General features: G+C 57.8%; 2 protein-coding genes across 2 annotated transcripts; both read left to right on the forward strand.

Annotated features, from left to right (window-relative positions):
* Window positions 1-12: 12 nt before the first annotated feature.
* On the forward strand, window positions 13-14,573 carry LOC139566669 (mucin-5AC-like; the record flags this gene model as incomplete). The annotated part of the gene is made up of 12 exons (XM_071387925.1): window positions 13-108; window positions 3,808-5,030; window positions 5,261-5,700; window positions 5,993-6,098; window positions 6,266-6,579; window positions 7,861-8,256; window positions 8,633-8,738; window positions 9,428-9,723; window positions 11,038-11,268; window positions 12,617-13,974; window positions 14,267-14,271; window positions 14,330-14,573. Coding segments are annotated over 12 exons (4,815 nt in total), but the record flags the coding sequence as incomplete, so codon positions are not given.
* Window positions 14,574-18,477: 3,904 nt separating this feature from the next.
* Window positions 18,478-25,293, forward strand: LOC139566671 (mucin-2-like; the record flags this gene model as incomplete). The annotated part of the gene is made up of 5 exons (XM_071387927.1): window positions 18,478-20,766; window positions 21,152-21,174; window positions 21,467-21,738; window positions 22,202-22,990; window positions 23,210-25,293. Coding segments are annotated over 5 exons (5,457 nt in total), but the record flags the coding sequence as incomplete, so codon positions are not given.
* Window positions 25,294-27,178: the final 1,885 nt, after the last annotated feature.

Consider the following 27,178-nt stretch of genomic DNA (forward strand, 5'->3'; position numbering starts at 1 on the left):
ACTGATGTTACAACAACGACAGCTGCTCCCACTACGACCACAGCGGCTCCCACTATAACCACAGTGGCTCCCACTACAACCACATCGGCTCCCACTACAACCACTGCGGCAACCACAACGACCACAGCGGCTCCCACTACGACCACAGCGGCTCCCACTACAACCACTGCGGCAACCACAACCACCACATCGGCTCCCACTACAACCACAGCGGCTCCCACTACAACTACAGCGGCTCCCACTACAACTACAGCGGCTCAAATTACAACCACAGCAGCTCCCACAACAACCACAGCCGAAGTTACAACGACCACAGCAGCTCCAACTACAACCACTGCGGCTCCCACTACAACCACAACGGCTCCCACTACAACCACAGCGGCTCCAACTTCAACCACATCAGCTCCAACTACAACCACAGCGACTCCCACAACAACCACAGCGGCTCCAAAAACAACCACAATAACCATAACAACCACAGCGGCTCCCACTACAACCACAGCGGCTCCCATTACAACCACAGCGGCTCCCACTACAACCACAGCGGCTCCCACTACAACCACAACGGCTCCCACTACAACCACAGCGGCTCCCACTACAGCCACAGCGGCTCCCACTTCAACCACATCAGCTCCCACTACAACCACAGCGGCTCCCACTACAACCACTGCGGCAACCACAACAACCACAGCGTCTCCCACAACAACCCCAGCTGCTCCCACAACAACCACAACTGATGTTACAACAACGACAGCTGCTCCCACTACGACCATAGCGGCTCCCACTACAACCACAGTGGCTCCCACTACAACCACATCGGCTCCCACTACAACCACTGCGGCAACCACAACGACCACAGCGGCTCCCACTAAGACCACAGCGGCTCCCACTACAACCACTGCGGCAACCACAACCACCACATCGGCTCCCACTACAACCACAACGGCTCCCACTAAAACCACAGCGGCTCCCACTACAACCACAGCGGCTCCCACTATAACCACAGCGGCTCCCACTTCAACCACATCAGCTCCAACAACATCCCCAGCTGCTCCCACAACAACCACAGCCGATGTTACAACAAGGACAGCGGCTCCCACTACAACCACAGCGGCTCCCACTACAACCACAGCGGCTCCCACTACAACCACAGCGGCTCCCACTAAAACCACAGCGGCTCCCACTACAACCACAGCGGCTCCCACTACAACCACAGTGTCTCCCACTACAACCACAGTGTCTCCCACAGCGGCTCCCACAACAACCACTGTGTCTCCCACAACAACCACAGCGGCTCCAACTACAACCACAGCGGCTCCCACTACAGCCACAGCGGCTTCCACTACAACCACAGCGGCTCCCACTACAACAACAGAGGCTCCCACTACAACCACAGCGGCTCCAACTACAACCACAGCGGCTCCCACTACAACCACTGCGGCAACCACAATGACCACAGCGGCTCCCACTACAACCACAGCTGATGTTACAACAACCACAGCGTCACCCACAACAACCCCAGCTGCTCCCATAACAACCACAGCTGTTGGTACAACAACAACAGAGGCTCCCACTACGATCACAGTGGCTCCAACTACAACCACAGCGGCTCCCACTACAACCACTGCGGCAACCACAACGACCACAGCGGCTCCCACTACAACCACAGCGGCTCCCACTACAACTACAGCGGCTCCCACTACAACTACAGCGGCTCCCACTACAACTACAGCGGCTCAAATTACAACCACAGCGGCTCCCACTACAACTACAGCGGCTCCCACTACAACCACTGCGGCTCCCACTACAACCACTGCGGCTCCCACTACAACCACAGCGGCTCCAACTTCAACCACATCAGCTCCAACTACAACCACAGCGACTCCCACAACAACCACAGCGGCTCCAAAAACAACCACAATAACCATAACAACCACAGCGGCTCCCACTACAACCACAGCGGCTCCCTCTACAGCCACAGCGGCTCCCACTTCAACCACATCAGCTCCCGCTACAACCACAGCGGCTCCCACTACAACCACTGCGGCAACCACAACAACCACAGCGTCTCCCACAACAACCCCAGCTGCTCCCACAACAACCACAGCTGATGTTACAACAACGACAGCTGCTCCCACTACGACCACAGCGGCTCCCACTACAACCACAGTGGCTCCCACTACGACCACATCGGCTCAAACTACAACCACTGCGGCAACCACAACGACCACAGCGGCTTCCACTACGACCACAGCGGCTCCCACTACAACCACAGCGGCTCCCACTACAACCACTGCGGCAACCACAACCACCACATCGGCTCCCACTACAACCACAACGGCTCCCACTACAACCACAGCGGCTCCCACTACAGCCACAGCGGCTCCCACTTCAACCACATCAGCTCCCACTACAACCACAGCGGCTCCCACTACAACCACTGCTGCAACCACAACCACAGCGTCTCCCACAACAACCCCAGCTGCTCCCACAACAACCACAACTGATGTTACAACAACGACAGCTGCTCCCACTACGACCATAGCGGCTCCCACTATAACCACAGTGGCTCCCACTACAACCACATCGGCTCCCACTACAACCACTGCGGCAACCACAACGACCACAGCGGCTCCCACTACGACCACAGCGGCTCCCACTAGAACCACTGCGGCAACCACAACCACCACATCGGCTCCCACTACAACCACAGCGGCTCCCACTACAACCACAGCGGCTCCCACTACAACCACAGCGGCTCCCACTACAACCACAGCGGCTCCCACTACAACCACAGCGGCTCCCACTACAACCACAGCGGCTCCCACTTCAACCACATCAGCTCCAACAACATCCCCAGCTGCTCCCACAACAACCACAGCCGATGTTACAACAAGGACAGCGGCTCCCACTACAACCACAGCGGCTCCCACTACAACCACAGCGGCTCCCACTACAACCACAGCGGCTCCCACTACAACCACAGCGGCTCCCACTAAAACCAAAGCGGCTCCCACTACAACCACAGTGTCTCCCACTACAAGCACAGTGTCTCCCACAGCGGCTCCCACAACAACCACTGTGTCTCCCACAACAACCACAGCGGCTCCAACTACAATCACAGCGGCTCCCACAACAGCCACAGCGGCTTCCACTACAACCACAGCGGCTCCCACTACAACAACAGAGGTTCCCACTACGACCACAGCGGCTCCAACTACAACCACAGCGGCTCCCACTACAACCACTGCGGCAACCACAATGACCACAGCGGCTCCCACTACAACCACAGCTGATGTTACAACAACCACAGCGTCACCCACAACAACCCCAGCTGCTCCCATAACAACCACAGCTGTTGGTACAACAACGACAGAGGCTCCCACTACGATCACAGTGGCTCCAACTACAACCACAGCGGCTCCCACTACAACCACTGCGGCAACCACAACGACCACAGCGGCTCCCACTACAACCACAGCGGCTCCCACTACAACTACAGCGGCTCAAATTACAACCACAGCAGCTCCCACAACAACCACAGCCGAAGTTACAACGAGCACAGCGGCTCCCACTAAAACCACTGCGGCTCCCACTACAACCACAGCGGCTCCAACTTCAACCACATCAGCTCCAACTACAACCACAGCGACTCCCACAACAACCACAGCGGCTCCAAAAACAACCACAATAACCATAACAACCACAGCGGCTCCCACTACAACCACAGCGGCTCCCACTACAGCCACAGCGGCTCCCACTTCAACCACATCAGCTCCCACTACAACCACTGCGGCTCCCACTACAACCATTGCGGCAACCACAACAACCACAGCGTCTCCCACAACAACCCCAGCTGCTCCCACAACAACCACAGCTGATGTTACAACAACGACAGCTGCTCCCACTACGACCACAGCGGCTCCCACTACAACCACAGCGGCTCCCACTACGACCACATCGGCTCCCACTACAACCACTGCGGCAACCACAACGACCACAGCGGCTCCCACTACAACCACAGCGGCTCCCACTACAACCACAGCGGCTCCCACTACAACCACTGCGGCAACCACAACCACCACATCGGCTCCCACTACAACCACAATGGCTCCCACTACAACCACAGCGGCTCCCACTACAGCCACAGCAGCTCCCACTTCAACCACATCAGCTCCCACTACAACCACAGCGGCTCCCACTACAACCACTGCGGCAATCACAACAACCACAGCGTCTCCCACAACAATCCCAGCTGCTCCCACAACAACCACAACTGATGTTACAACAACGACAGCTGCTCCCACTACGACCACAGCGGCTCCCACTATAACCACAGTGGCTCCCACTACAACCACATCGGCTCCCACTACAACCACTGCGGCAACCACAACGACCACAGCGGCTCCCACTACGACCACAGCGGCTCCCACTACAACCACTGCGGCAACCACAACCACCACATCGGCTCCCACTACAACCACAGCGGCTCCCACTACAACTACAGCGGCTCCCACTACAACTACAGCGGCTCAAATTACAACCACAGCAGCTCCCACAACAACCACAGCCGAAGTTACAACGACCACAGCAGCTCCAACTACAACCACTGCGGCTCCCACTACAACCACAACGGCTCCCACTACAACCACAGCGGCTCCAACTTCAACCACATCAGCTCCAACTACAACCACAGCGACTCCCACAACAACCACAGCGGCTCCAAAAACAACCACAATAACCATAACAACCACAGCGGCTCCCACTACAACCACAGCGGCTCCCATTACAACCACAGCGGCTCCCACTACAACCACAGCGGCTCCCACTACAACCACAGCGGCTCCCACTTCAACCACATCAGCTCCAACAACATCCCCAGCTGCTCCCACAACAACCACAGCCGATGTTACAACAAGGACAGCGGCTCCCACTACAACCACAGCGGCTCCCACTACAACCACAGCGGCTCCCACTACAACCACAGCGGCTCCCACTAAAACCACAGCGGCTCCCACTACAACCATAGTGTCTCCCACTACAGCCACAACGGCTTCCACTACAACCACAGCGGCTCCCACTACAACAACAGAGGCTCCCACTACGACCACAGCGGCTCCAACTACAACCACAGCGGCTCCCACTACAACCACTGCGGCAACCACAATAACCACAGCGGCTCCCACTACAACCACAGCTGATGTTACAACAACCACAGCGTCACCCACAACAACCCCAGCTGCTCCCATAACAACCACAGCTGTTGGTACAACAACGACAGAGGCTCCCACTACGATCACAGTGGCTCCAACTACAACCACAGCGGCTCCCACTACAACCACTGCGGCAACCACAACGACCACAGCGGCTCCCACTACAACCACAGCGGCTCCCACTACAACCACAGCGGCTCCCACTACAACTACAGCGGCTCCCACTACAACTACAGCGGCTCAAATTACAACCACAGCAGCTCCCACAACAACCACAGCCGAAGTTACAACGACCACAGCGGCTCCCACTATAACCACTGCGGCTCCCACTACAACCACAGCGGCTCCAACTTCAACCACATCAGCTCCAACTACAACCACAGCGACTCCCACAACAACCACAGCGGCTACAAAAACAACCACAATAACCATAACAACCACAGCGGCTCCCACTATAACCACAGCGGCTCCCACTACAGCCACAGCGGCTCCCACTTCAACCACATCAGCTCCCACTACAACCACAGCGGCTCCCACTACAACCATTGCGGCAACCACAACAACCACAGCGTCTCCCACAACAACCCCAGCTGCTCCCACAACAACCACAGCTGATGTTACAACAACGACAGCTGCTCCCACTACGACCACAGCGGCTCCCACTACAACCACAGCGGCTCCCACTACAACCACAGCGGCTCCCACTACAACCACTGCGGCAACCACAACCACCACATCGGCTCACACTACAACCACAACGGCTCCCACTACAACCACAGCGGCTCCCACTACAGCCACAGCGGCTCCCACTTCAACCATATCAGCTCCCACTACAACCACAGCGGCTCCCACTACAACCACTGCGGCAATCACAACAACCACAGCGTCTCCCACAACAACCCCAGCTGCTCCCACAACAACCACAACTGATGTTACAACAACGACAGCTGCTCCCACTACGACCACAGCGGCTCCCACTACAACCACAGTGGCTCCCACTACAACCACATCGGCTCCCACTACAACCACTGCGGCAACCACAACGACCACAGCGGCTCCCACTACAACCACAGCGGCTCCCACTACAACTACAGCGGCTCCCACTACAACTACAGCGGCTCAAATTACAACCACAGCAGCTCCCACAACAACCACAGCCGAAGTTACAACGACCACAGCGGCTCCCACTACAACCACTGCGGCTCCCACTACAACCACAGCGGCTCCAACTTCAACCACATCAGCTCCAACTACAACCACAGCGACTCCCACAACAACCACAGCTGCTCCAAAAACAACCACAATAACCATAACAACCACAGCGGCTCCCACTACAACCACAGCGGCTCCCACTACAGCCACAGCGGCTCCCACTTCAACCACATCAGCTCCCACTACAACCACAGCGGCTCCCACTACAACCACTGCGGCAACCACAACAACCACAGTGTCTCCCACAACAACCCCAGCTGCTCCCACAACAACCACAGCTGATGTTACAACAACGACAGCTGCTCCCACTACGACAACAGCGGCTCCCACTACAACCACAGTGGCTCCCACTACGACCACATCGGCTCCCACTACAACCACTGCGGCAACCACAAAGACCACAGCGGCTCCCACTACGACCACAGCGGCTCCCACTACAACCACAGCGGCTCCCACTACAACCACTGCGGCAACCAGAACCACCACATCGGCTCCCACTACAACCACAACGGCTCCCACTACAACCACAGCGGCTACCACTACAGCCACAGCGGCTCCGACTTCAACCACATCAGCTCCCACTACAACCACAGCGGCTCCCACTACAACCACTGCGGCAACCACAACAACCACAGCGTCTCCCACAACAACCCCAGCTGCTCCCACAACAACCACAGCTGATGTTACAACAACGACAGCTGCTCCCACTACGACCACAGCGGCTCCCACTACAACCACAGTGGCTCCCACTACAACCACATCGGTTCCCACTACAACCACTGCGGCAACCACTACGACCACAGCGGCTCCCACTACGACCACAGCGGCTCCCACTACAACCACTGCGGCAACCACAACCACCACATCGGCTCCCACTACAACCACAACGGCTCCCACTACAACCACAGCGGCTCCCATTACAACCACAGCGGCTCCCACTACAACCACAGCGGCTCCCACTACAACCACAGCGGCTCCCACTACAACCACAGCGGCTCCCACTAAAACCACAGCGGCTCCCACTTCAACCACATCAGCTCCAACAACTTCCCCAGCTGCTCCCACAACAACCACAGCCGATGTTACAACAAGGACAGCGGCTCCCACTACAATCACAGCGGCTCCCACTACAACCACAGCGGCTCCCACTAAAACCACAGCGGCTCCCACTAAAACCACAGTGTCTCCCACTACAGCCACAGCGGCTTCCACTAAAACCACAGCGGCTCCCACTACAACAACAGAGGCTCCCACTACGACCACAGCGGCTCCAACTACAACCACAGCGGCTCCCACTAAAACCACTGCGGCAACCACAATGACCACAGCGGCTCCCACTACAACCACAGCTGATGTTACAACAACCACAGCGTCACCCACAACAACCCCAGCTGCTCCCATAACAACCACAGCTGTTGGTACAACAACGACAGAGGCTCCCACTACGATCACAGTGGCTCCAACTACAACCACAGCGGCTCCCACTACAACCACTGCGGCAACCACAACGACCACAGCGGCTCCCACTACAACCACAGCGGCTCCCACTACAACTACAGCGGCTCCCACTACAACTACAGCGGCTCAAATTACAACCACAGCAGCTCCCACAACAACCACAGCCGAAGTTACAACGACCACAGCGGCTCCCACTACAACCACTGCGGCTCCCACTACAACCACAGCGGCTCCAACTTCAACCACATCAGCTCCAACTACAACCACAGCGACTCCCACAACAACCACAGCGGCTCCAAAAACAACCACAATAACCATAACAACCACAGCGGCTCCCACTACAACCACAGCGGCTCCCACTACAGCCACAGCGGCTCCCACTTCAACCACATCAGCTCCCACTACAACCACAGCGGCTCCCACTACAACCATTGCGGCAACCACAACAACCACAGCGTCTCCCACAACAACCCCATCTGCTCCCACAACAACCACAGCTGATGTTACAACAACGACAGCTGCTCCCACTACGACCACAGCGGCTCCCACTACAACCACAGCGGCTCCCACTACGACCACATCGGCTCCCACTACAACCACTGCGGCAACCACAACGACCACAGCGGCTCCCACTACAACCACAGCGGCTCCCACTACAACCACAGCGGCTCCCACTACAACCACTGCGGCAACCACAACCACCACATCGGCTCCCACTACAACCACAACGGCTCCCACTACAACCACAGCGGCTCCCACTACAGCCACAGCGGCTCCCACTTCAACCATATCAGCTCCCACTACAACCACAGCGGCTCCCACTACAACCACTGCGGCAATCACAACAACCACAGCGTCTCCCACAACAACCCCAGCTGCTCCCACAACAACCACAACTGATGTTACAACAACGACAGCTGCTCCCACTACGACCACAGCGGCTCCCACTACAACCACAGTGGCTCCCACTACAACCACATCGGCTCCCACTACAACCACTGCGGCAACCACAACGACCACAGCGGCTCCCACTACGACCACAGCGGCTCCCACTACAACCACTGCGGCAACCACAACCACCACATCGGCTCCCACTACAACCACAGTGGCTCCCACTACAACTACAGCGGCTCAAATTACAACCACAGCAGCTCCCACAACAACCACAGCCGAAGTTACAACGACCACAGCGGCTCCCACTACAACCACTGCGGCTCCCACTACAACCACAGCGGCTCCCACTACAACCACAGCGGCTCCAACTTCAAACACATCAGCTCCAACTACAACCACAGCGACTCCCACAACAACCACAGCGGCTCCAAAAACAACCACAATAACCATAACAACCACAGCGGCTCCCACTACAACCACAGCGGCTCCCACTACAGCCACAGCGGCTCCCACTTCAACCACATCAGCTCCCACTACAACCACAGCGGCTCCCACTACAACCACTGCGGCAACCACAACAACCACAGCGTCTCCCACAACAACCCCAGCTGCTCCCACAACAACCACAGCTGATGTTACAACAACGACAGCTGCTCCCACTACGACCACAGCGGCTCCCACTATAACCACAGTGGCTCCCACTACGACCACATCGGCTCCCACTACAACCACTGCGGCAACCACAACGACCACAGCGGCTCCCACTGCGACCACAGCGGCTCCCACTACAACCACAGCGGCTCCCACTACAACAACTGCGGCAACCAGAACCACCACATCGGCTCCCACTACAACCACAACGGCTCACACTACAACCACAGTGGCTCCCACTACAGCCACAGCGGCTCCCACTTCAACCACATCAACTCCCACTACAACCACAGCGGCTCCCACTACAACCACTGCGGCAACCACAACAACCACAGCGTCTCCCACAACAACCCCAGCTGCTCCCACAACAACCACAGCTGAGGTTACAACAACGACAGCTGCTCCCACTACGACCACAGCGGCTCCCACTACAACCACAGTGGCTCCCACTACGACCACATCGGCTCCCACTACAACCACTGCGGCAACCACAACGACCACAGCGGCTCCCACTACGACCACAGCGGCTCCCACTACAACCACAGCGGCTCCCACTACAACCACTGCGGCAACCAGAACCACCACATCGGCTCCCACTACAACCACAACGGCTCCGACTACAACCACAGCGGCTCCCACTACAGCCACAGCGGCTCCCACTTCAACCACATCAGCTCCCACTACAACCACAGCGGCTCCCACTACAACCACTGCGGCAACCACAACAACCACAGCGTCTCCCACAACAACCCCAGCTGCTCCCACAACAACCACAACTGATGTTACAACAACGACAGCTGCTCCCACTACGACCACAGCGGCTCCCACTACAACCACAGTGGCTCCCACTACAACCACATCGGTTCCCACTACAACCACTGCGGCAACCACAACGACCACAGCGGCTCCCACTACGACCACAACGGCTCCCACTACAACCACTGCGGCAACCACAACCACCACATCGGCTCCCACTACAACCACAACGGCTCCCACTACAACCACAGCGGCTCCCATTACAACCACAGCGGCTCCCACTACAACCACAGCGGCTCCCACTACAACCACAGCGGCTCCCACTTCAACCACATCAGCTCCAACAACATCCCCAGCTGCTCCCACAACAACCACAGCCGATGTTACAACAAGGACAGCGGCTCCCACTACAACCACAGCGCCTCCCACTACAACCACAGCGGCTCCCACTACAACCACAGCGGCTCCCACTAAAACCACAGCGGCTCCCACTACAACCACAGTGTCTCCCACTACAACCACAGTGTCTCCCACAGCGGCTCCCACAACAACCACTGTGTCTCCCACATCAACCACAGCGGCTCCAACTACAACCACAGCGGCTCCCACTACAGCCACAGCGGCTTCCACTACAACCACAGCGGCTCCCACTACAACAACAGAGGCTCCCACTACGACCAAAGCGGCTCCAACTACAACCACAGCGGCTCCCACTACAACCACTGCGGCAACCACAATGACCACAGCGGCTCCCACTACAACCACAGCTGATGTTACAACAACCACAGCGTCACCCACAACAACCCCAGCTGCTCCCATAACAACCACAGCTGTTGGTACAACAACGACAGAGGCTCCCACTACGATCACAGTGGCTCCCATTACAACCACAGCGGCTCCCACTACAACCACAGCGGCTCCCACTACAACCACAGCGGCTCCCACTTCAACCACATCAGCTCCAACAACATCCCCAGCTGCTCCCACAACAACCACAGCCGATGTTACAACAAGGACAGCGGCTCCCACTACAACCACAGCGCCTCCCACTACAACCACAGCGGCTCCCACTACAACCACAGCGGCTCCCACTAAAACCACAGCGGCTCCCACTACAACCACAGTGTCTCCCACTACAACCACAGTGTCTCCCACAGCGGCTCCCACAACAACCACTGTGTCTCCCACAACAACCACAGCGGCTCCAACTACAACCACAGCGGCTCCCACTACAGCCACAGCGGCTCCAACTACAACCACAGCGGCTCCCACTACAACCACTGCGGCAACCACAACGACCACAGCGGCTCCCACTACAACCACAGCGGCTCCCACTACAACTACAGCGGCTCCCACTACAACTACAGCGGCTCAAATTACAACCACAGCAGCTCCCACAACAACCACAGCCGAAGTTACAACGACCACAGCGGCTCCCACTACAACCACTGCGGCTCCCACTACAACCACAGCGGCTCCAACTTCAACCACATCAGCTCCAACTACAACCACAGCGACTCCCACAACAACCACAGCGGCTCCAAAAACAACCACAATAACCATAACAACCACAGCGGCTCCCACTACAACCACAGCGGCTCCCACTACAGCCACAGCGGCTCCCACTTCAACCACATCAGCTCCCACTACAACCACAGCGGCTCCCACTACAACCATTGCGGCAACCACAACAACCACAGCGTCTCCCACAACAACCCCATCTGCTCCCACAACAACCACAGCTGATGTTACAACAACGACAGCTGCTCCCACTACGACCACAGCGGCTCCCACTACAACCACAGCGGCTCCCACTACGACCACATCGGCTCCCACTACAACCACTGCGGCAACCACAACGACCACAGCGGCTCCCACTACAACCACAGCGGCTCCCACTACAACCACAGCGGCTCCCACTACAACCACTGCGGCAACCACAACCACCACATCGGCTCCCACTACAACCACAACGGCTCCCACTACAACCACAGCGGCTCCCACTACAGCCACAGCGGCTCCCACTTCAACCATATCAGCTCCCACTACAACCACAGCGGCTCCCACTACAACCACTGCGGCAACCACAACGACCACAGCGGCTCCCACTACGACCACAGCGGCTCCCACTACAACCACTGCGGCAACCACAACCACCACATCGGCTCCCACTACAACCACAGTGGCTCCCACTACAACTACAGCGGCTCAAATTACAACCACAGCAGCTCCCACAACAACCACAGCCGAAGTTACAACGACCACAGCGGCTCCCACTACAACCACTGCGGCTCCCACTACAACCACAGCGGCTCCCACTACAACCACAGCGGCTCCAACTTCAAACACATCAGCTCCAACTACAACCACAGCGACTCCCACAACAACCACAGCGGCTCCAAAAACAACCACAATAACCATAACAACCACAGCGGCTCCCACTACAACCACAGCGGCTCCCAATACAACCACAGCGGCTCCCACTTCAACCACATCAGCTCCCACTACAACCACAGCGGCTCCCACTACAACCACTGCGGCAACCACAACAACCACAGCGTCTCCCACAACAACCCCAGCTGCTCCCACAACAACCACAGCTGATGTTACAACAACGACAGCTGCTCCCACTACGACCACAGCGGCTCCCACTATAACCACAGTGGCTCCCACTACGACCACATCGGCTCCCACTACAACCACTGCGGCAACCACAACGACCACAGCGGCTCCCACTGCGACCACAGCGGCTCCCACTACAACCACAGCGGCTCCCACTACAACAACTGCGGCAACCAGAACCACCACATCGGCTCCCACTACAACCACAACGGCTCACACTACAACCACAGTGGCTCCCACTACAGCCACAGCGGCTCCCACTTCAACCACATCAACTCCCACTACAACCACAGCGGCTCCCACTACAACCACTGCGGCAACCACAACAACCACAGCGTCTCCCACAACAACCCCAGCTGCTCCCACAACAACCACAGCTGAGGTTACAACAACGACAGCTGCTCCCACTACGACCACAGCGGCTCCCACTACAACCACAGTGGCTCCCACTACGACCACATCGGCTCCCACTACAACCACTGCGGCAACCACAACGACCACAGCGGCTCCCACTACGACCACAGCGGCTCCCACTACAACCACAGCGGCTCCGACTACAACCACAGCGGCTCCCACTACAGCCACAGCGGCTCCCACTTCAACCACATCAGCTCCCACTACAACCACAGCGGCTCCCACTACAACCACTGCGGCAACCACAACAACCACAGCGTCTCCCACAACAACCCCAGCTGCTCCCACAACAACCACAACTGATGTTACAACAACGACAGCTGCTCCCACTACGACCACAGCGGCTCCCATTACAACCACAGTGGCTCCCACTACAACCACATCGGTTCCCACTACAACCACTGCGGCAACCACAACGACCACAGCGGCTCCCACTACGACCACAACGGCTCCCACTACAACCACTGCGGCAACCACAACCACCACATCGGCTCCCACTACAACCACAACGGCTCCCACTACAACCACAGCGGCTCCCATTACAACCACAGCGGCTCCCACTACAACCACAGCGGCTCCCACTACAACCACAGCGGCTCCCACTTCAACCACATCAGCTCCAACAACATCCCCAGCTGCTCCCACAACAACCACAGCCGATGTTACAACAAGGACAGCGGCTCCCACTACAACCACAGCGCCTCCCACTACAACCACAGCGGCTCCCACTACAACCACAGCGGCTCCCACTAAAACCACAGCGGCTCCCACTACAACCACAGTGTCTCCCACTACAACCACAGTGTCTCCCACAGCGGCTCCCACAACAACCACTGTGTCTCCCACAACAACCACAGCGGCTCCAACTACAACCACAGCGGCTCCCACTACAGCCACAGCGGCTTCCACTACAACCACAGCGGCTCCCACTACAACAACAGAGGCTCCCACTACGACCAAAGCGGCTCCAACTACAACCACAGCGGCTCCCACTACAACCACTGCGGCAACCACAATGACCACAGCGGCTCCCACTACAACCACAGCTGATGTTACAACAACCACAGCGTCACCCACAACAACCCCAGCTGCTCCCATAACAACCACAGCTGTTGGTACAACAACGACAGAGGCTCCCACTACGATCACAGTGGCTCCCATTACAACCACAGCGGCTCCCACTACAACCACAGCGGCTCCCACTACAACCACAGCGGCTCCCACTTCAACCACATCAGCTCCAACAACATCCCCAGCTGCTCCCACAACAACCACAGCCGATGTTACAACAAGGACAGCGGCTCCCACTACAACCACAGCGCCTCCCACTACAACCACAGCGGCTCCCACTAAAACCACAGCGGCTCCCACTAAAACCACAGCGGCTCCCACTACAACCACAGTGTCTCCCACTACAACCACAGTGTCTCCCACAGCGGCTCCCACAACAACCACTGTGTCTCCCACAACAACCACAGCGGCTCCAACTACAACCACAGCGGCTCCCACTACAGCCACAGCGGCTTCCACTACAACCACAGCGGCTCCCACTACAACAACAGAGGCTCCCACTACGACCAAAGCGGCTCCAACTACAACCACAGCGGCTCCCACTACAACCACTGCGGCAACCACAATGACCACAGCGGCTCCCACTACAACCACAGCTGATGTTACAACAACCACAGCGTCACCCACAACAACCCCAGCTGCTCCCATAACAACCACAGCTGTTGGTACAACAACGACAGAGGCTCCCACTACGATCACAGTGGCTCCAACTACAACCACAGCGGCTTCCACTACAACCACAGCGGCTCCCACTACAACAACAGAGGCTCCCACTACGACCAAAGCGGCTCCAACTACAACCACAGCGGCTCCCACTACAACCACTGCGGCAACCACAATGACCACAGCGGCTCCCACTACAACCACAGCTGATGTTACAACAACCACAGCGTCACCCACAACAACCCCAGCTGCTCCCATAACAACCACAGCTGTTGGTACAACAACGACAGAGGCTCCCACTACGATCACAGCGGCTCAAATTACAACCACAGCAGCTCCCACAACAACCACAGCCGAAGTTACAACGACCACAGCGGCTCCCACTACAACCACTGCGGCTCCCACTACAACCACAGCGGCTCCCACTACAACCACAGCGGCTCCAACTTCAACCACATCAGCTCCAACTACAACCACAGCGACTCCCACAACAACCACAGCGGCTCCAAAAACAACCACAATAACCATAACAACCACAGCGGCTCCCACTACAACCACAGCGGCTCCCACTACAGCCACAGCGACTCCCACTTCAACCACATCAGCTCCCACTACAACCACAGCGGCTCCCACTACAACCACTGCGGCAACCACAACAACCACAGTGTCTCCCACAACAACCCCAGCTGCTCCCACAACAACCACAGCTGATGTTACAACAACGACAGCTGCTCCCACTACGACCACAGCGGCTCCCACTACAACCACAGTGGCTCCCACTACGACCACATCGGCTCCCACTACAACCACTGCGGCAACCACAACGACCACAGCGGCTCCCACTACGACCACAGCGGCTCCCACTACAACCACAGCGGCTCCCACTACAACCACTGCGGCAACCAGAACCACCACATCGGCTCCCACTACAACCACAACGGCTCCCACTACAACCACAGCGGCTCCCACTACAGCCACAGCGGCTCCCACTTCAACCACATCAACTCCCACTACAACCACAGCGGCTCCCACTAAAACCACTGCGGCAACCACAACAACCACAGCGTCTCCCACAACAACCCCAGCTGCTCCCACAACAACCACAGCTGAGGTTACAACAACGACAGCTGCTCCCACTACGACCACAGCGGCTCCCACTACAACCACAGTGGCTCCCACTACGACCACATCGGCTCCCACTACAACCACTGCGGCAACCACAACGACCACAGCGGCTCCCACTACGACCACAGCGGCTCCCACTACAACCACAGCGGCTCCCACTACAACCACTGCGGCAACCAGAACCACCACATCGGCTCCCACTACAACCACAACGGCTCCGACTACAACCACTGCGGCAACCACAACCACCACATCGGCTCCCACTACAACCACAACGGCTCCCACTACAACCACAGCGGCTCCCATTACAACCACAGCGGCTCCCACTACAACCACAGCGGCTCCCACTACAACCACAGCGGCTCCCACTTCAACCACATCAGCTCCAACAACATCCCCAGCTGCTCCCACAACAACCACAGCCGATGTTACAACAAGGACAGCGGCTCCCACTACAACCACAGCGCCTCCCACTACAACCACAGCGGCTCCCACTACAACCACAGCGGCTCCCACTAAAACCACAGCGGCTCCCACTACAACCACAGTGTCTCCCACTACAACCACAGTGTCTCCCACAGCGGCTCCCACAACAACCACTGTGTCTCCCACAACAACCACAGCGGCTCCAACTACAACCACAGCGGCTCCCACTACAACCACAGCGGCTTCCACTACAACCACAGCGGCTCCCACTACAACAACAGAGGCTCCCACTACGACCAAAGCGGCTCCAACTACAACCACAGCGGCTCCCACTACAACCACTGCGGCAACCACAATGACCACAGCGGCTCCCACTACAACCACAGCTGATGTTACAACAACCACAGCGTCACCCACAACAACCCCAGCTGCTCCCATAACAACCACAGCTGTTGGTACAACAACGACAGAGGCTCCCACTACGATCACAGTGGCTCCAACTACAACCACAGCGGCTTCCACTACAACCACAGCGGCTCCCACTACAACAACAGAGGCTCCCACTACGACCAAAGCGGCTCCAACTACAACCACAGCGGCTCCCACTACAACCACTGCGGCAACCACAATGACCACAGCGGCTCCCACTACAACCACAGCTGATGTTACAACAACCACAGCGTCACCCACAACAACCCCAGCTGCTCCCATAACAACCACAGCTGTTGGTACAACAACGACAGAGGCTCCCACTACGATCACAGCGGCTCAAATTACAACCACAGCAGCTCCCACAACAACCACAGCCGAAGTTACAACGACCACAGCGGCTCCCACTACAACCACTGCGGCTCCCACTACAACCACAGCGGCTCCCACTACAACCACAGCGGCTCCAACTTCAACCACATCAGCTCCAACTACAACCACAGCGACTCCCACAACAACCACAGCGGCTCCAAAAACAACCACAATAACCATAACAACCACAGCGGCTCCCACTACAACCACAGCGGCTCCCACTACAGCCACAGCGACTCCCACTTCAACCACATCAGCTCCCACTACAACCACAGCGGCTCCCACTACAACCACTGCGGCAACCACAACAACCACAGTGTCTCCCACAACAACCCCAGCTGCTCCCACAACAACCACAGCTGATGTTACAACAACGACAGCTGCTCCCACTACGACCACAGCGGCTCCCACTACAACCACAGTGGCTCCCACTACGACCACATCGGCTCCCACTACAACCACTGCGGCAACCACAACGACCACAGCGGCTCCCACTACGACCACAGCGGCTCCCACTACAAACACAGCGGCTCCCACTACAACCACTGCGGCAACCAGAACCACCACATCGGCTCCCACTACAACCACAACGGCTCCCACTACAACCACAGCGGCTCCCACTACAGCCACAGCGGCTCCCACTTCAACCACATCAACTCCCACTACAACCACAGCGGCTCCCACTAAAACCACTGCGGCAACCACAACAACCACAGCGTCTCCCACAACAACCCCAGCTGCTCCCACAACAACCACAGCTGAGGTTACAACAACGACAGCTGCTCCCACTACGACCACAGCGGCTCCCACTACAACCACAGTGGCTCCCACTACGACCACATCGGCTCCCACTACAACCACTGCGGCAACCACAACGACCACAGCGGCTCCCACTACGACCACAGCGGCTCCCAGTACAACCACAGCAGCTCCCACTACAACCACTGCGGCAACCAGAACCACCACATCGGCTCCCACTACAACCACAACGGCTCCGACTACAACCACAGCGGCTCCCACTACAGCCACAGCGGCTCCCACTTCAACCACATCAGCTCCCACTACAACCACAGCGGCTCCGACTACAACCACAGCGGCTCCCACTACAGCCACAGCGGCTCCCACTTCAACCACATCAGCTCCCACTACAACCACAGCGGCTCCCACTACAACCACTGCGGTAACCACAACAACCACAGCGTCTCCCACAACAACCCCAGCTGCTCCCACAACAACCACAACTGATGTTACAACAACGACAGCTGCTCCCACTACGACCACAGCGGCTCCCACTACAACCACAGTGGCTCCCACTACAACCACATCGGTTCCCACTACAACCACTGCGGCAACCACAACGACCACAGCGGCTCCCACTACGACCACAACGGCTCCCACTACAACCACTGCGGCAACCACAACCACCACATCGGCTCCCACTACAACCACAACGGCTCCCACTACAACGACAGCGGCTCCCACTACAACCACTGCGGCAACCACAACGACCACAGCGGCTCCCACTACAACCACAGCGGCTCCCACTAGAGCCAAAGCGGCTCCCACTATATCCACATCGGCTCCCACTACAACCACAGCGGCTCCCACTACAACCACAGCGTCTCCCACTACAACCACAGCGTCTCCCACAACAACCACAGCGACTCCCACAACAACCACAGCGGCTCCCACAACAACCACAGTGACTCCCACAACAACCACAGTGGCTCCCACTACAACCACTGCGGCAACCACAACGGCCACAGGGGCTCCCACTACAGCCACAGCGGCTCCCACTACATCCACATCGGCTCCCACTACAACCACAGCGGCTCCCACTACAACCACAGCAACTCCCACTACAACCACAGCGTCTCCCACAACAACCACAGCGACTCCCACAACAACCACAGCGGCTCCCACAACAACCACTGCGTCTCCCACAACAACCACAGCGGCTCCAACAACAACCACAGCGACTCCCACAACAACCACAGCGGCTCCCACAACAACCACAGTGTCTCCCACAACAACCACAGCGGCTCCCACTACAACCACAGCGGCTCCCACTACAACCACAGCAGCTCCCACAACAACCACAGCTGATGTTACAACAACCACAGCGGCTCCAACTACAACCACAGCGGCTCCCACTACAGCCACAGCGGCTCCCACTACAACCACAGCAGCTCCCACTTCAACCACAGCGGCTCCCACTACAACCACAGCGGCTCCCACTACAACCACAGCAGCTCCCACAACAACCACAGCTGATGTTAGAACAACCACAGCGGCTCCCACTACAACCACAGCGGCTCCCACTACGACCACAGCGGCTCCAACTGCAACCATAGCGGCTCCCACTACAACCACTGCGGCAACCACAACGACCACAGCGGCTCCTACTACAACCACAGCGGCTCCCACTACAACCACAGCTGATGTTACAACAACCACAGCGTCACCCACAACAACCCCAGCTGCTCCCACAACAACCACAGCCGATATTAAAACGACCACAGCGGCTCCCACTAAAACCACAGCGGCTCCCACTACAACCACTGCGGCAACCACAACGACCACAGCGGCTCCCACTACAACCACAGCGGCTCCCACTACAACCACTGCGGCAACCACAACGACCACAGCGGCTCCCACTACAACCACAGCGGCTCCCACTACAACCACTGCGGCTCCCACTACAACCACAGCAGCTCCCACAACAACCACAGCTGATATTACAACAATCACAGCGGCTCCCACTACAACCACAGCGGCTCCCACTACAACCACAGCAGCACCCACAACAACCACAGCCGATATTACAACGACCACAGCGGCTCCCACTACAACGACAGCGGCTCCCACTACAACCACTGCGGCAACCACAACGACCACAGCGTCTCCCACTACAACCACAGCGTCTCCCACAACAACCACAGCGACTCCCACAACAACCACAGCGGCTCCCACAACAACCACAGTGACTCCCACAACAACCACAGTGGCTCCCACTACAACCACTGCGGCAACCACAACGGCCACAGGGGCTCCCACTACAGCCACAGCGGCTCCCACTACATCCACATCGGCTCCCACTACAACCACTGCGGCAACCACAACGACCACAGCGGCTCCTACTACAACCACAGCGGCTCCCACTACAACCACAGCTGATGTTACAACAACCACAGCGTCACCCACAACAACCCCAGCTGCTCCCACAACAACCACAGCCGATATTACAACGACCACAGCGGCTCCCACTAAAACCACAGCGGCTCCCACTACAACCACTGCGGCAACCACAACGACCACAGCGGCTCCCACTACAACCACAGCGGCTCCCACTACAACCACTGCGGCAACCACAACGACCACAGCGGCTCCCACTAAAACCACAGCGGCTCCCACTACAACCACTGCGGCTCCCACTACAACCACAGCAGCTCCCACAACAACCACAGCTGATGTTACAACAATCACAGCGGCTCCCACTACAACCACAGCGGCTCCCACTACAACCACAGCAGCACCCACAACAACCACAGCCGATATTACAACGACAACAGCGGCTCCCACTACAACGACAGCGGCTCCCACTACAACCACTGCGGCAACCACAACGACCACAGCGGCTCCCACTACAACCACAGCGGCTCCCACTACAGCCAAAGCGGCTCCCACTATATCCACATCGGCTCCCACTACAACCACAGCGGCTCCCACTACAACCACAGCGTCTCCCACTACAACCACAGCGTCTCCCACAACAACCACAGCGACTCCCACAACAACCACAGCGGCTCCCACAACAACCACAGTGACTCCCACAACAACCACAGTGGCTCCCACTACAACCACTGCGGCAACCACAACGGCCACAGGGGCTCCCACTACAGCCACAGCGGCTCCCACTACAGCCACAGCGGCTCCCACTAAAACCACAGCGGCTCCCACTACAACCACTGCGGCAACCACAACGACCACAGCGGCTCCCACTACAACCACAGCGGCTCCCACTACAACCACTGCGGCAACCACAACGACCACAGCGGCTCCCACTACAACCACAGCGGCTCCCACTACAACCACTGCGGCTCCCACTACAACCACAGCAGCTCCCACAACAACCACAGCTGATGTTACAACAATCACAGCGGCTCCCACTACAACCACAGCGGCTCCCACTACAACCACAGCAGCACCCACAACAACCACAGCCGATATTACAACGACAACAGCGGCTCCCACTACAACGACAGCGGCTCCCACTACAACCACTGCGGCAACCACAACGACCACAGCGGCTCCCACTACAACCACAGCGGCTCCCACTACAGCCAAAGCGGCTCCCACTATATCCACATCGGCTCCCACTACAACCACAGCGGCTCCCACTACAACCACTGCGGCTCCCACTACAACCACAGCAGCTCCCACAACAACCACAGCTGATGTTACAACAATCACAGCGGCTCCCACTACAACCACAGCGGCTCCCACTACAACCACAGCAGCACCCACAACAACCACAGCCGATATTACAACGACCACAGCGGCTCCCACTACAACGACAGCGGCTCCCACTACAACCACTGCGGCAACCACAACGACCACAGCGGCTCCCACTACAACCACAGCGTCTCCCACAACAACCACAGCGACTCCCACAACAACCACAGCGGCTCCCACAACAACCACAGTGACTCCCACAACAACCACAGTGGCTCCCACTACAACCACTGCGGCAACCACAACGGCCACAGGGGCTCCCACTACAGCCACAGCGGCTCCCACTACATCCACATCGGCTCCCACTACAACCACTGCGGCAACCACAACGACCACAGCGGCTCCTACTACAACCACAGCGGCTCCCACTACAACCACAGCTGATGTTACAACAACCACAGCGTCACCCACAACAACCCCAGCTGCTCCCACAACAACCACAGCCGATATTACAACGACCACAGCGGCTCCCACTAAAACCACAGCGGCTCCCACTACAACCACTGCGGCAACCACAACGACCACAGCGGCTCCCACTACAACCACAGCGGCTCCCACTACAACCACTGCGGCAACCACAACGACCACAGCGGCTCCCACTAAAACCACAGCGGCTCCCACTACAACCACTGCGGCTCCCACTACAACCACAGCAGCTCCCACAACAACCACAGCTGATGTTACAACAATCACAGCGGCTCCCACTACAACCACAGCGGCTCCCACTACAACCACAGCAGCACCCACAACAACCACAGCCGATATTACAACGACAACAGCGGCTCCCACTACAACGACAGCGGCTCCCACTACAACCACTGCGGCAACCACAACGACCACAGCGGCTCCCACTACAACCACAGCGGCTCCCACTACAGCCAAAGCGGCTCCCACTATATCCACATCGGCTCCCACTACAACCACAGCGGCTCCCACTACAACCACAGCGTCTCCCACTACAACCACAGCGTCTCCCACAACAACCACAGCGACTCCCACAACAACCACAGCGGCTCCCACAACAACCACAGTGACTCCCACAACAACCACAGTGGCTCCCACTACAACCACTGCGGCAACCACAACGGCCACAGGGGCTCCCACTACAGCCACAGCGGCTCCCACTACAGCCACAGCGGCTCCCACTAAAACCACAGCGGCTCCCACTACAACCACTGCGGCAACCACAACGACCACAGCGGCTCCCACTACAACCACAGCGGCTCCCACTACAACCACTGCGGCAACCACAACGACCACAGCGGCTCCCACTACAACCACAGCGGCTCCCACTACAACCACTGCGGCTCCCACTACAACCACAGCAGCTCCCACAACAACCACAGCTGATGTTACAACAATCACAGCGGCTCCCACTACAACCACAGCGGCTCCCACTACAACCACAGCAGCACCCACAACAACCACAGCCGATATTACAACGACAACAGCGGCTCCCACTACAACGACAGCGGCTCCCACTACAACCACTGCGGCAACCACAACGACCACAGCGGCTCCCACTACAACCACAGCGGCTCCCACTACAGCCAAAGCGGCTCCCACTATATCCACATCGGCTCCCACTACAACCACAGCGGCTCCCACTACAACCACAGCGTCTCCCACTACAACCACAGCGTCTCCCACAACAACCACAGCGACTCCCACAACAACCACAGCGGCTCCCACAACAACCACAGTGACTCCCACAACAACCACAGTGGCTCCCACTACAACCACTGCGGCAACCACAACGGCCACAGGGGCTCCCACTACAGCCACAGCGGCTCCCACTACATCCACATCGGCTCCCACTACAACCACAGCGGCTCCCACTACAACCACAGCAACTCCCACTACAACCACAGCGTCTCCCACAACAACCACAGCGACTCCCACAACAACCACAGCGGCTCCCACAACAACCACTGCGTCTCCCACAACAACCACAGTGGCTCCAACAACAACCACAGCGACTCCCACAACAACCACAGCGGCTCCCACAACAACCACAGTGTCTCCCACAACAACCACAGCGGCTCCCACTACAACCACAGCGGCTCCCACTACAACCACAGCAGCTCCCACAACAACCACAGCTGATGTTACAACAACCACAGCGGCTCCAACTACAACCACAGCGGCTCCCACTACAGCCACAGCGGCTCCCACTAGAACCACAGCAGCTCCCACTTCAACCACAGCGGCTCCCACTACAACCACAGCGGCTCCCACTACAACCACAGCAGCTCCCACAACAACCACAGCTGATGTTACAACAACCACAGCGGCTCCCACTACAACCACAGCGGCTCCCACTACGACCACAGCGGCTCCAACTACAACCACAGCGGCTCCCACTACAACCACTGCGGCAACCACAACGACCACAGCGGCTCCTACTACAACCACAGCGTCACCCACAACAACCCCAGCTGCTCCCACAACAACCACAGCCGATATTAAAACGACCACAGCGGCTCCCACTAAAACCACAGCGGCTCCCACTACAACCACTGCGGCAACCACAACGACCACAGCGGCTCCCACTACAACCACAGCGGCTCCCACTACAACCACTGCGGCAACCACAACAACCACAGCGGCTCCCATTACAACCACAGCGGCTCCCACTACAACCACTGCGGCTCCCATTACAACCACAGCAGCTCCCACAACAACCACAGCTGATGTTACAACAATCACAGCGGCTCCCACTACAACCACAGCGGCTCCCACTACAACCACAGCAGCACCCACAACAACCACAGCCGATATTACAACGACCACAGCGGCTCCCACTACAACGACAGCGGCTCCCACTACAACCACTGCGGCAACCACAACGACCACAGCGGCTCCCACTACAACCACAGCGGCTCCCACTACAGCCAAAGCGGCTCCCACTATATCCACATCGGCTCCCACTACAACCACAGCGGCTCCCACTACAACCACAGCGTCTCCCACTACAACCACAGCGTCTCCCACAACAACCACAGCGACTCCCTCAACAACCACAGCGGCTCCCACAACAACCACAGTGACTCCCACAACAACCACAGTGGCTCCCACTACAACCACTGCGGCAACCACAACGGCCACAGGGGCTCCCACTACAGCCACAGCGGCTCCCACTACATCCACATCGGCTCCCACTACAACCACAGCGGCTCCCACTACAACCACAGCAACTCCCACTACAACCACAGCGTCTCCCACAACAACCACAGCGGCTCCCACAACAACCACTGCGTCTCCCACAACAACCACAGTGGCTCCAACAACAACCACAGCGACTCCCACAACAACCACAGCGGCTCCCACAACAACCACTGCGTCTCCCACAACAACCACAGTGGCTCCAACAACAACCACAGCGACTCCCACAACAACCACAGCGGCTCCCACAACAACCACAGTGTCTCCCACAACAACCACAGCGGCTCCCACTACAACCACAGCGGCTCCCACAACAACCACAGCTTATGTTACAACGACCACAGCGGCTCCCACTACAACGACAGCGGCTCCCACTACAACCACTGCGGCAACCACAACGACCACAGCGGCTCCCACTACAACCACAGCGGCTCCCACTACAGCCAAAGCGGCTCCCACTACATCCACATCGGCTCCCACTACAACCACAGCGGCTCCCACTAAAACCACAGCGTCTCCCACTACAACCACAGCGTCTCCCACAACAACCACAGCGACTCCCACAACAACCACAGCGGCTCCCACAACAACCACAGTGACTCCCACAACAACCACAGCGGCTCCCACTACAACAACAGCGGCTCCCACTACAACCACAGCTGATGTTACAACAACCACAGCGTCACCCACAACAACCCCAGCTGCTCCCACAACAACCACAGCCGATATTACAACGACCACAGCGGCTCCCACTAAAACCACAGCGGCTCCCACTACAACCACTGCGGCAACCACAACGACCACAGCGGCTCCCACTACAACCACAGCGGCTCCCACTACAACCACTGCGGCAACCACAACGACCACAGCGGCTCCCACTACAACCACAGCGGCTCCCACTACAACCACAGCGGCTCCCACTACAACCACAGCTGATGTTACAACAACCACAGCGTCACCCACAACAACCCCAGCTGCTCCCACAACAACCACAGCCGATATTACAACGACCACAGCGGCTCCCACTAAAACCACAGCGGCTCCCACTACAACCACTGCGGCAACCACAACGACCACAGCGGCTCCCACTACAACCACAGCGGCTCCCACTACAACCACTGCGGCAACCACAACGACCACAGCGGCTCCCACTACAACCACAGCGGCTCCCACTACAACCACAGCGGCTCCCACTACAACCACAGCAGCTCCCACAACAACCACAGCTGATGTTACAACAATCACAGCGGCTCCCACTACAACCACTGCGGCAACCACAACGACCACAGGGGCTCCCACTACAACCACAGCGGCTCCCACTACAGCCACAGCGGCTCCCACTACATCCACATCGGCTCCCACTACAACCACAGCGGCTCCCACTACAACCACAGCAACTCCCACTACAACCACAGCGTCTCCCACTACAACCACAGCGTCTCCCACAACAACCTTAGCGACTCCCACAACAACCACAGCTGATGTTACAACAATCACAGCGGCTCCCACTACAACCACAGCGGCTCCCACTACAACCACAGCAGCACCCACAACAACCACAGCCGATATTACAACGACCACAGCGGCTCCCACTACAACGACAGCGGCTCCCACTACAACCACTGCGGCAACCACTACAACCACAGCGGCTCCCACTACAGCCAAAGCGGCTCCCACTACATCCACATCGGCTCCCACTACAACCACAGCGGCTCCCACTACAACCACAGCGTCTCCCACTACAACCACAGCGTCTCCCACAACAACCACAGCGACTCCCACAACAACCACAGCGGCTCCCACAACAACCACAGTGACTCCCACAACAACCACAGTGGCTCCCACTACAACCACTGCGGCTCCCACTACAACCACAGCTGATGTTACAACAACCACAGCGTCACCCACAACAACCCCAGCTGCTCCCACTACAACCACAGCCGATATTACAACGACCACAGCGGCTCCCACTAAAACCACAGCGGCTCCCACTACAACCACTGCGGCAACCACAACGACCACAGCGGCTCCCACTACAACCACAGCGGCTCCCACTACAACCACTGCGGCAACCACAACGACCACAGCGGCTCCCACTAAAACCACAGCGGCTCCCACTACAACCACTGCGGCTCCCACTACAACCACAGCAGCTCCCACAACAACCACAGCTGATGTTACAACAATCACAG

Source organism: Salvelinus alpinus, chromosome 39 (assembly GCF_045679555.1).
Source record: "Salvelinus alpinus chromosome 39, SLU_Salpinus.1, whole genome shotgun sequence".
Classification (NCBI taxonomy): Eukaryota; Metazoa; Chordata; class Actinopteri; order Salmoniformes; family Salmonidae; genus Salvelinus; species Salvelinus alpinus.